At 40.5% G+C, this 12685-nt stretch overlaps 1 protein-coding gene across 7 annotated transcripts in view; it reads left to right on the top strand.

Moving 5' to 3' along the window:
• Positions 1–12685, top strand: part of MICAL3 (microtubule associated monooxygenase, calponin and LIM domain containing 3) — a 155839-nt gene that overhangs the window by 44353 nt on the left and 98801 nt on the right. For all 7 annotated transcript variants that reach the window (XM_021551933.3, XM_021551931.3, XM_077783311.1 and 4 more), the window contains exon 2: positions 9554–9929. In XM_021551933.3, the coding sequence (XP_021407608.2) occupies positions 9666–9929 (264 nt within the window). In that variant the 5' untranslated portion in view covers positions 9554–9665. The remainder of the gene's footprint in view (positions 1–9553; positions 9930–12685) is intronic.

Below are 12685 nucleotides of genomic sequence, written 5' to 3'. Positions count from 1 at the left end.
CCTCTCACTGATTTCCTAACAGATTTTCGTTTGCTCCAGGCACGGAGCTTGGCATAGGCTTTGTTGAGAGAGGCATGCTGTGGGTTCCACGGCTGCAGGGAAATTGCTATCTGGGCAATTGAAACTGCTCAGTGTTTACTGAGAGTCAAATGTCCAGCCAAGTGGGGAAGGTGCTGCCTGGTTACTATTTATAACCCATGTACAGTATGTGCAATTGGTATTATCTGATATCTGGAGCTGAACGGAAAGTTCGATGTTGTGGGTTTTGGTTTTGCCATTCTCTGCCTACAGTTTGGATTGCTTTTCAAGATTCTGGTGTATTTTGTAGCACAAGAAAATGTAGACAGAAAACTCCTTGTTCTGTCTGTTTATCAAGATTAAGACAAAATGTTGAACTGGTTATTTGCTTACAATACATTCCTGTCTCCTGGTAAAAGCTTTCCTTGCACCTATGAGGAAAATGAACAATGGGGAAGCATTAGACGCAGCAGTTTGTGTAAGAGACAAACTTTCATGAAGTTGCTAGATTTCATCAGTTGTCATTTGATGGTCTCACAGTTTGTTAGTCGCTAAGGGCTGGATTTTGCTTTGCCTTTTAAAATTATTATCCTTACTGAGGATTGTGGACTATGCCAGAGTGCAAAGGGTTTGTATTTTTATCTTGGAAAGAGGAAAGATTTACGTGACTAAATTTATCAAGGGTTGATACTAATCTAAGTTTAACATACTGTCAAGAACTCCAAAATGTAAGCAAAGTAAGAGTATTTTGAGGAAAGGATGGGATAAAGACTTTTTTTCCCTCTGAAATTAAAGTAATGCCTACAGGAATGCAGCCTAGGAGAGGTTACAGATGAGGTTTGTGGCTTGTGTGGAATAGATCTCAACCAAATGATCTAATTTATGAAATAAAAGTTATAGGATGAATGTGTGGGTGTGTATTCTTCCTGTGACAAATTGGGATTTAACATTGTGTCCATTGAACATGTTCAGCATCTCTCCTGTTATCTAGAAGCCCCATGCCTTTAGAGTCTAATAAATAAGTTTTACTGTGAAAATGAGGTGTAACTCCATAGTGAATCTGACCAAAAAGATAAGCCATGATGGAAAGTAGTCTCCTGGTTTGTTTCAAATCCTGCTTGGTGCCCTGCTCAGACTCTGCTCAGTCAGTAGTGCTCTTGCTGAGGTGTGTAATTCTCCACCTCTGCAAAACAAAATGAAATTGCTTAATTGTGTATTATGGTCTAATCTAGTAACTGGTGTGGGAGGAGAGTACCTGGCTATACATGGCTGCGAAGCCTGTGGGGTGTTCAGAAACAGCCTGATCTAACCTAGCTTGAGTTTGTTGTCGTTGCCATTTCTGATTTTAGGTGTGTAGATAGACTGCAGAGCACATATTTTTGTGCATAACTTGGAAGGAGAAAGGAAGGCTGGGATAGTGGTTTGAGTTACAGGAGCAGGGAACACCCATGAGTGGTTATAAACACTGTGGGGTTTTCTTTGGCAGCAGTGAAAGTTTGAGGGTTTCAGCCTTCCCTGGGGGAGCTTAGGTCTTATTGGCCATGGATGGGCTGGGGACAGAGGCAGATTGGAGCATGGAATAGCTGGGTTGCAGAGTGACAAATCACCAGTGACCTCATCTGCAGGTGAGTCTTGAGATGCTGTTCCTGGTTGGACTCTTTTTGTTAAGAGGAAGGAGGTAGAGTTCTGGAGGTCTGGATTCAAGGTCTGATTTTTAAGGTGTTTTTTTTCTTTTTGATTCTGCATGTATCTTTTATGTGGTAATTATACAGGCTAAGGTTGCACCCATGGGTTATAGCAAGATCCCAACCCTTCCTCAACTTGTCCTAGAATAAAGCTTGGGATTTGGGTTTTGTTTTTTTTTCCCCTTTTAAAGTTTAGATGTCTCTAAATGGTGGTTTGTGGGTTGGAGAAATCTTTACTTAGATTTCTCGAATCCCAAAAGAGTCTTGCAAGATGTGTATAGGGAAGAAGAGTCCAAGATTTTAAACTTCCTCTACTTTCTGTAATCAGTCTTGTTCCACAGAAAATGGTTATACATCCATTAAATAATTTGCAATCTGTTTGAACTGCTCAGTGCAGGGGATTTGTGATGCCATACCTAGCTGACTATGTAAAAATGGTGAAATTAGGAATCTTTTAATCCTGTTTTCTAGCTCCCTTGTCATCCACCACTTCCTTTCAGGAAGTGCCTGCCTCTTTTCCACACCCATTACAGCTGAGAATTGGAAGCAGCACAAATAAAACTTGCTTTCCCATGTTCATTTTTTACTGTCTGTAAACTGGAATGTTTTGTGAGAGTCTGGATTTGCCAAACCACTAAGGGGTGAGCCCTGGACTTGAAAGTCTAGGGATCTATCTGCTGTGATTAAAATAAATGCTGGCACAAATGGCCAGTCTTTGAGATTGCTTCTGAGGTGTTAAATATTTATCTTAATGACTGATGCAAATGAAAGGGGCTTTGGTAAATTCAGCCCCTTTGGATCTCTAGGTGATAAGTAATCTTTGACCTATATAAGGGGGAATTGCAGGATCAATTAAGTTGGAAAAGACTTTGAGAGAAGTCCTACCTATGACCCAACACCACCGTGTCACTGAGTGCCATGTCCAGCCATTCCTTAAACACCTCCAGGGACAGTGAGTCCACCACCTCCCTGGGTAGGCTGTTTCAGTGCCTGACCACCCTTTCTTTGAAGAAATTCCTCCTGATGTCCAGTCTGAACCTCCCCTGGCACAGTTTAAGACTGTCTTCCTGTCCTCTCACTCCTCTGGGAGAAGAGGCTGAGCTCCACCTGGCTACACCCTCCTTTCAGGAGGTTGTAGAGAGGGATAAGGTCACTCCTGAGCTTCCTCTTGTCCAGGCTAAACAAGCCCAGCTCCCTCAAGTGCTCCTCACAGGACTTGTGCCTCAGCTTTACCGCCTTTGTTCCCTTCCCTGGCTAATTAGGTGATGAGAGGGAGAGCTGAAGCACAGTAAGCGGAGGGAAGTGCAGGTAAAGAGAAAGCAACAGAGAGTTCTAGACCTTTTCATTCTGTGGATCTCTGAACCATTTTGTGTGCTCAATAAAGATTGGTCATTCTTATCTTCTTGTCAGCTGCAGATCCTATGGTTCTATCTGTCTCTTTGTTCCTGTTGATTATCTTTTCTCCTTTGTGATCACTTCTGTGATCAATGCAGTGTTTGTTTTGGTGTTAGGTTCTGGCATTTCACTTTTGCTTATGTAAGCTTTCACTTACATAAATTTTTGCAAATGGGTTCACATGAGTTTCATTAGAGAATTTCTTTAATGAGATTTATTTTTTTTTTCCAGAATACAAATACAGGCTCTATTTGTTTTCTCCCTGTACCATGGAATGGTTTGGGGTGATCAGTGCAGCAGCAGAATCTGGAGATCTCAGAGGACTTGGTTCACTGGGCTGCAGAGGCTGTTAAAGTGTGTTTGTAACCTCCACTCATTGTTCTGTTCAGAATTTCTACTTGGGGCAGAATAGTGTTCTTGTTCTTTAATGTTCAGTAAAGCTTTTCTCAAAGCTGGTATTTCTGCTGTTTCTTGTGGGATACACAACATTTTAGCTTGGAAAAATGAATGGGTCCATGTCCTGCATGATGTCAAAAGCTGATATATCGTGCTGTGCTAGGGCAACCAATTTGTTTTATCCCCATTTGAAGTCGCAGAAATAAAGTTTTATGAAAATGTCATTCTGGTAATAGGCACTTTCCAAGGGTTATTAGATAGTGTTTGCAGAGCTCTGAGGAAATCCAGCTTGTAAAACTGGGTGGAAACTAATTTTTGGATGCCTTTCTATGTTGAAATGTAACATCAGGAACAGCTTCAAAGCACTTCAGATAAGGGAATTGAACTGTTGTTCTGTTACATCGTGGTGTGAGAATGACACCTATCCTGGTGTCCTACTGTTATTCCCTTATCATCCACTGATACCTCTTCCTTGGTATAATTTCAATTTTTTTTCTTCTGGAGAAAAGCATTGATCTGTTTCTTGGTCTCTTTCTTTGTTAGTGTTCATTCAGTGTAGGGAATACTGTGATCAAAGAGTTGTGTATGACAGCAGCAGCAAAGTATGTTTTTGAGTTCTCATAGAGAAAAGGTTGTATTTTGTAGGTGCACTGCTTTCAGTAGTTGTGTTTTGGCACTGGAGAAATGGTTATTAACAAGCAATGTACACATTTTTCCTTCTGTACCATAATGTGAATTTGGGAATCAAAATATTTTCTGTATTTGTATGTTTCCATGTTCTCGTGTATAATTAACATTTCTTCTCAAGTCAGTACTGGATTGAGTTTTTTTTTGACATGAGCATTCTATGAACTGTTTGTGTATGTGCTAAGAAGAGGTTCTTGTATTTGCAGTCAAGTTCATATTTGGTTTCTCTTTCTCCCACTTTTGGCCTAGCTTGGAAGAGGGAGTAGACAGGAAAGCAATGGAGACCCAAAAGACTGCCTCCCATGTGGTGAGCACAAGTCACCAGATCAAGTTTCATGGGTGTATTAAAACAGTTTTTTGACAGCTTATGTGCTTGAGTCTTGAATGTTATGAACAGTAACAGATCTAAATCCCATTTTAAAACATGCTGTGGACAGTGCAGAATGTGCCCCTTTTCCATCTGGTGTAAAAGGGAAGCTACAAACAATGGCAACCACGCCTTTGTCCTCCTGCTTTCCCCTTCTTGGTCTGTGTAATATGGAGCTAACATAGTTGCCAGTTTTGACTTTAGCTTTTCTTGTCAAAATTGTCCTCCTTTTGCCATCTGTTCCACAGTCTTACCACTGCCCTGAAGCTGCACTTTTTGATACCTGTGATCACTTAGAAAGTCATGAACATATTGTAGAAAATCAATTTTTTCAGTTTCAGCTGAAAGTAAAAGAATGTAAATCTTAGAAATTAAAACAGAGCTTTTTCATTTGTAGGAATAAAGATTTTTTGTGTTTGGCTTCCTAAAGAAGGGAGGCTTACGGGATTGAGCAATTTGTTCATCTGCTTTTCAGTTCATCCTTAATAACTTTTGAACAATTTCATCCAGATTCAACAAAGAATGAGTCTCAAAAGTAATTGGTTTCCTACAGGAAAACTGGATGCTGGGTGGACGAGAGGGACAAATATAGGTGTTCCTACTGTCTGTAGCATAAGCTTAACTGTAATCTGTGTTTAGGCTATTGCTAGCCAAGTTGCAAGTGTGTCCTGGCTGCCTGGGTACTGCAATTATCTTGGAGTTTGCAGGGCATGTTACTGAGCCTTGTTCAGGCACAAGCTACAGAAGGAGCCATGAAAGGGGGGCAAGGGCATAGGGAATGTTGCTGGAGAGTAGTTTTATGATCATGGATCAGTTTGCTTTCAAATTCCATACAGTATTATCACTTCTTCTTGATGCCTGACATCTCAGAGGTTTCTCTGTCAAGGGTGCATCTGTGGTATTGGTCTGGCTGTGAAATAACTCAAATGTCAGAAAGCACTTACATGGTGCTCAGACAAACTCAGCACTCAGAAGTGCAGCTGGGCAGTTACTTTCGCAGATGTTTTATTCACTCCTGATTTAAGGTAAAGAGAACAAGCTGTGAATATAGATAGAATTAACTCAATAATTTCTGATGGGAAAAGAGAGATGACTGAAAAATACATTCCTGTAATATTTTTTTCCCCCGTCTCCTGTCATTGCTTGAATGAACACTTTGAACAAAATTAGGATGGAAATGTAGAGTGGGTGGTGACTCATATAATGGGGATTTATTTGCCTGAAATGTATAAGCCCTGCATTTGCAACACTTGCTGCAGAACTTCAATTTGTACAACCGAATTCATTATGTGTAGAATTTGCAAAATCTTCTCTTATCTCTTGCCTTTGGCAGAAGTAGGGCACTGGGCTTTCTTTCTCGTGTATGCATTTGATAAAATATTCATATTCCTGCATCTGTGGTGACTGTGGGAAGGAACCACCACCTGGAATTATTCACTGCCTGCATCTCTGTTTTCCTTTGGTTTCTTTTGTCCTGGGTAAGTACTGGAGATCCTGAGGGGACTTGGAGCCATGAGTCGGTGACAACCTCCTGCTATTATTGTAAATAGCAACGTGAGCACTGTTCTTGCATGCGTTTTTCCATGGGCTTTGTCTCACCCAGCTCTGAAGCCAAGGAATTCACAGAGCATCTGAGTCAGCAATCAGCTGCCTCGAGACAAAACATGCAGGATACTGCAGACTTGCAGAACAGCCAGCAAGGCACACAAGTACCCTGGAAACCTAGCAAATAATTCTTGCCTGCCCTTGCTTACCTCCTGTAATTTCCATGTTCTCTGACGTGTTGCTCTTGGGTTCCAAGGGCTCAGGGTGTTTACACCAGGAATGCAGAGTTCTAGGGAGTGACCTAATGTGGTGACTGAAGCTTCAGTGTTTCACCCGTGGGCATAACTGATTTCCCAGGCTGTGTGAAATGGGATTTGGGCAGAGCTGCCATGCTCAGGTCCCCCTTGGAATGTGCTGGCTCAAATGACCTACTTTCTCCAGGTTTGGCTGCTGGCTCGGCAAACCTCGGATACACAGCTTCCTGGAGTGAAAGGATATTATAGTTAATATCCATGTGTTTTGTGGGGTCGGTGGTTGGAGCCAGGGACAACACACACCCCAATGTCCATGTGGCAAAAGAGCAAGTTTATTGTATGAAACCCTGTTTATAACAGTCATTGTCTGTTCCTTGACTCCTCCCAGCTCCCAGACCTGTGAGATGTCTCCAGCTTAGGATGGAACAGAATTCATTGAGGATCCTTTCTTTCAACCCAGGGGCTGGTTTTTCTCTCAACCCAGGGCCAGCTGAGTTTCTTATTTATAGCCAAATTAATTGTCCAGTACAAGCCAGCTTGTACTGTGATATAAGGTGATAAAAAGAGGTTGGGTTTTAACTTTGGGGTCTTTTAGCAGTGCAAAACCAATGCTGGTTCACTTCCTTGGTGAAAAACTGTGGGAGAAGAAAGACTAAGAAGTTATCCCTATGCTGTCCTTACATCTGGGTATATCAGTAGCGGAATGTGGACTAACAGACCCAAATTGTGACTCCACTTAATTTAGGTCACGTAACTTGTATTGCTTTTTCTGAAGAAGTCTCAGTCATCCAAAGCACTGGTGTAAAGTGAATATTTGGGTGGTAGAGTGGGGGTGCAAGAAGCGGGGGGAACATAAGAGTATTCAGCCTGGAATGCTGTGCTGATTAATTAGGCATATGACTTTAGACTGTAGGTATTTTATTGTGTTTGTATGACACAGAGATACCGAAATTACTCCTTCAGCATTAGAGGTGTTTTGTTGGAGTGCATTATAATATTCTTCTTGAGAACAAAAGAGGAGACATAGGCCTTCAGTACCTGGTTGGGCCAGAAGAGAGGTGGAGAGGGTTTTTTAACAAGGACATGAATGATAGGACAAGGGAGAATGGCTTCCAACTGTTATAGAGCAGGTTTAGATTGGATATTGAGAAGAAGTTCTGGGCACTTGGACACTGGCACAGGTTGCCTAGAGAAGCTGTGGATGCCCCATCCCTGGAAGTGCTCAAGATCAAATTAGACGGAGCTTTGAGCAGCCTGGTCTAGTGGGAGGTGCCCTGTCTTGGTGCAACACAACAGTGTCCCTACCTATGGCAGGGCTTTGTGACCTTTAAGGTCTCCCTTCCAAACCAAACCATTTCAGGGTTCTGTGACTTAGGCCTCTGTAGCAGTGCAGTGGTTTCCCTGAGGTGCAAGCCTGGAGCATGTTTCTGGCTTCGCAACAGTAAAGTTAAGATGGATAATAAGGAAAGCAGTTCCAATTTGCTTAGTGAGCAGTACTGATATGGATATGGGTATCACTATCAGCCAGTTAGAAAAACAGCTTCATGGGTACTGAGTCCTCTAAGGTGGTTGTCTTAATAAAGTCAGAATTGCATTCTGCACTATAACCCACTGTTGTACTTTGACTTCTGTACTTTCACTGTTAAAACTTCTATTTTTAAAAAGTACCAGTTTGTGGCTGTTTGTAAAGGTTTCCAGGTCTCCTTTGCCCTTTCTAAACATAAACAATAAACACCATGTTAGGCTGAAAAGCAGGAGTGCCCAAATAAACTACTGGAGAGCTGTCATATGGGAGGGGAAGAGACATGAGCTGTAATGTTTGGCTTGGCTTCCTGTCTGCTGGAAGCAGGAAAAGAGCTGGTAAGAATCTAAAAAGTTTTTTCCAAGTCCACATATTTCCCTTTTTACCTTAATACCCTTTGCAAAAAAAAAAAACCAAACCAAAACAAAAAAAAAAAAAACCAAAAACAAAACAAAACAAAAAAAAAACACATCCAAAAAAACAAAGGGCAAAAAACACCTCAGAAGTGCTTTCACTTCCATAGTTTGTACATATGTTTCCATGGTGCCTTCATATCTAAGGCAAACAGAACTATTCTTTCTCAGCAAGCAGGGTAATTTAGAGTATGTACTTTGTGGTATTTCTAAATGAAAGAAAAAGGTTTATTCTATATAAAAGAGAGAGAGAGAAGAAGAAGAGCAAATACCTATGCTTTAAACAAAATCTCTAATTGTGATCCAAACAATTCTGTAGATCTCCAGCCTGCTTCTGAGGGATCCCAGAACCGAGCAGCAGAGCTCATTACAGCAGATCTGCCCCAGCAGATTAAAATAGACCCCAGCTACCACCTAAAATTTTCTATGGACCTGTGTATCAAAAGAAATTGAGAGCCACAGAAGAGTGGAATTAGTATGGGAATCTTAGAAGAATCATGCACCAGCCATGTTTCACTCTTAGGCTGCTCCTTTATGGACAGAATTATATGTATAGGCTTTAGGAAAGGAAAATGTTTATACTGCTTCATGCAACACAGACAGGCTTCCTTTATTCAGCCTTGACTTATTTTTCTAAGAAATGGATTGCTATTAGCAGGTTTAACTAATTTTTAAGATCACAGTAGGCATCACTGCAAAAACCAGAGTTGGCAAGGACTCTATATCAGCTTCTGCTATGCCATCCTCTCTTATCTCTATTTATTGTGACCAAAGACATGTGTCTTTTTAGAATGAAGACACAAAAGCTTATTTTACTGATGGAATACTGACTCTGGAAGTGTTTTGTGTTAGTAGCATGTTTAACACCAGCCCATAGCTATTGCTGTGGTGTTACACAGTAACTGCGACATAGTAGGTCTGCCTGTTCTGTTTTACAACCTCTGCCCTCATGCAGATATCATGTAACATCTGCCTGTTTACTTGTAACTTCTCTGCTCTTCATGCAGAATGAGTTTTGATGAAACTTCCAAGACACTGGCTCAGGTTAAACTATTTTGTGATTTAACAGAGATGTGGGATGTGCTGCTGTCTGCAGCGAGGCTCAGTGAACTCTGGAAGCCTCCTCTTCAGTTAGCTTGGGTAGAAATCCTTGGGATATCAATCAACTGAGGGCTGACTGGGAATCTGGGCTCTTAGTTCAGCAAACATAGACAAAATTTTGGAACGAAAAAGAGCAAGTTCAGTTACTCTTTCTTCTTTTTGTTTTATAGGTTAAGAATGCTTGTAAGGCAGAGGTGAAAGTGGCTCAGCAGAACAACATCAGGAAATCTGGCAGACTGGAAGAGCACAGCTGCCCCCCTGGGCAGCTGCCACGTGTGAAGCATGGAGGAAAGTAAAAATGAGAAGGTGAACCAGGCTCATGTTCTCTTCGACAGATTTGTCCAGGCTTCCACCTGCAAGGGGACTCTCAAGGCTTTCCAGGAACTCTGTGACTACTTAGAGCTAAAGCCCAAGGACTATCGTTCCTTCTATCACAAACTCAAGTCCAAGCTCAATTACTGGAAAGCCAAAGCCTTGTGGGCCAAATTAGATAAAAGAGGCAGCCATAAGGACTACAAGAAGGGGAAAGCATGCGCCAACACAAAGGTAAGAGGTTCAGTCACCATGGTCCAGGCAGCTATTTCCCAATCCCTCTGGAATACACAGTAAAAAGGTGTGGACGTAGAACAATATTGTCTGGTGTCACTGTAAGCCCAGGGACGTTTCAGGAGTGTTCTCACAATTCTAGCATTTGATCAGCAATCAGAAATTCCTTTTGTCACCACAAGATGTGACTACCCACTTGAATGTATTTTATTTTGTATTTTATTCAGGAGGAGCAGCCAGCAAGTTCTTACATTATAAGTTTTTGTGGCATTGGTCCTATAGATAGGTAGCTTGGAAAATCTTAATTGGTAAACCTTGGTTGACTCCTTTTTGCATTTTGACAGTAATAGGAATGTGTGCTGTTGGAGTTTAGGATACAAAGTATGCATGTTTGGAAATTTCCAGTTGTAATTTGAAAATGCTCATAACTCTCTCAAGAAAACGGAACTTTTCTGCCAATTTGGCAAAAAAAGACTGTTTCCTGTTATTTAGAAAGTGATCAATTTTATTCTAAGTTCAGAGGAAAAAAAATGCTGTGGAAACTCATACCAATTTTTTAAAAGATTGGTATGTGTGGTATTTACTTCAGGAATTCGTGCTTTTACACATACACACAGAGAATTTTGCCTTTTTTTTTTTTTTAACCTCAATTATTGTGAGTTGGCATTTATGTGCTGCTGCTCTTGGACAGTGCAGTTTGAAAGCAGTTCTTTCTATCATTTATTGAAATGTGACTAGAATAGGTTGGTTTTGTGAATAATCAAGCAAATAAAGAAGCAATTTTTTTTTTTTCAAAATAGACAAATAGGGCAGAATAGGATAAAATTAGAACAGGATTCTGTCCTCCTTCATCAAAGACAATAGATGCTGCTCCTTCTCTTGAATAGTCACCTTTTGAGGGAAGGAAGTACTTTAACTGGAAGAATTAATGACTAATTCCTCAGTATGGAATTGAGGGAGAATATATCTTGTTTAGAGAATGTAATTTCAGATCTGTGGACTTATATTTTTCCCCAACTGGATATTAGAAAATTATATTATTTTCTTAATTGTTTATCTTGTTTCACTTTCCAGTGGCCATTTTAATGATGATGGAGGCATTTATAATGAATTACTCTTGATAAACTCTGAAAATCAAGCAATTGGGCACTGTTGGTAGTCAAAGTGGGCAGTAGCTTCAACACCCCAAAAATCCAACCACTGTTAAAGTTTACATTTTTCAGGCAACATAAGAAAGAAAGAATTTACCAGAAAATAAATGTAATAGGTTTTGTGCTGAGGAATATATCTTCCAAATTCTACAAGCATAATGGAGAAAAATTCTAAATTTTTTGCAAAATTGATCGCCCTGGACGTTCATTCGATTCAGGAATTCCTCTTACTTGGAATGAAACATAATGGACTGAGCTGAACTAAAATATTTAAGTCTGTGAAATGAGGATAGGTGGTTTATGTTTTTATGACAAACAGATGAAAGGAATAAGATGTAGAGGTTTTTAACTTATTTGAGTAATAGACTCTAAGAGTGATTTTTTAACACCGTGGAAAACGTTGGTTCAGTAATAGAGATGAAACATTAAAGAAGGGATTTAATGGGCATCTAAGTGGGTAGTGCTTGATTGTGAGAGCATATGAAAAACCAGATGTGAGTGGAGGGTGACATCCAGCTATGAAAGGCATTCAGAAAATCGAGTGTGACATTGATATGACTAGGAAGTGGTGATCTGAGTTTAGAAGGACATTAGAGCTCCATTTGGTTGTATTTGGCTTAAATTAACAATTAGGCAGCCACAAGGAAATGTCAGAAAGGTAGAGATTTTAGCTTGGCCAAAAGTAGCCAACTCTCAAGCTGGAGGTTTTGTGAATTGAAAGCTCTGGCAAAGCTGATGAAACCATTGTCTCTGATGAGGTGATGCAAAGACAATTTCTAGAGCAAGATGACACGAGATCATGGGTGAAGCCCCCTGGGAAGTTGGCAGTGAGAGGAATGAGAGAAATGAGAGTCCTTCAGATAAGGTGCTCTGAAAGAATAACTGGAGACCCAGAGGAGTACAGAGGCTCAATAGTCATCAGAAAAGGGTGTGCTTTGAGTAAATACATGCCACCAAGTGTCTTTAAAACCTCTCTTCAAGTACAGTTATGAAGTGGGTAAAAGGAGTAAAGCATCCTGGGAGTGATGTTTGACTGAAGAGGTTGCTAGGGATTTTGTATCCTCCAAAAGCTTAAGCTATTTCATACACCAAAGGCAAGTTAAAGGGAGTGAGAATGGAACTGGAGAACTGGGATCAAGAGAGTTGTTGTAGAAGGAGCATGTGGTGGTGAGATAAACAGAGAGGCTCATGAGCTCATGTGGGACTGTCCCTCATTAAACGAGAGAAAAACCTCAGAACTTCCTGAGGTTGGTCTGAAGGATCACGGTGATGGGACTTGGCAATGACTGTAGTGGACATATTTTTTAAACCAAATTTTACCATGTATTCCTCTTATCTTTTCATATATGTTTCTATTAATTTCTTGTTTTCTTTCCAAATAGTGCCTGCCATTAAATGTTTAAATTTACTATACTCCTAAGAGGTAATCATAACTATTTAAAGCAGAGGCCTTTTGAAAACTGAGTCATGTGTGATTTGATGTTTCCTAACTCACTTGGCTTTATATTCCTAATGTTTAATGTAATTTGCAAACTGCTGATGAAAAGGTACAGAAATTTAAGTGGGCATGTGGAGATGATAGAATTTAAAATAAATATTAGGGTT

This window comes from Lonchura striata, chromosome 5 (genome assembly GCF_046129695.1).
Source record: "Lonchura striata isolate bLonStr1 chromosome 5, bLonStr1.mat, whole genome shotgun sequence".
NCBI classification, from domain to species: domain Eukaryota; kingdom Metazoa; phylum Chordata; class Aves; order Passeriformes; family Estrildidae; genus Lonchura; species Lonchura striata.
This window is presented reverse-complemented; position numbering and strand designations above follow the sequence as displayed.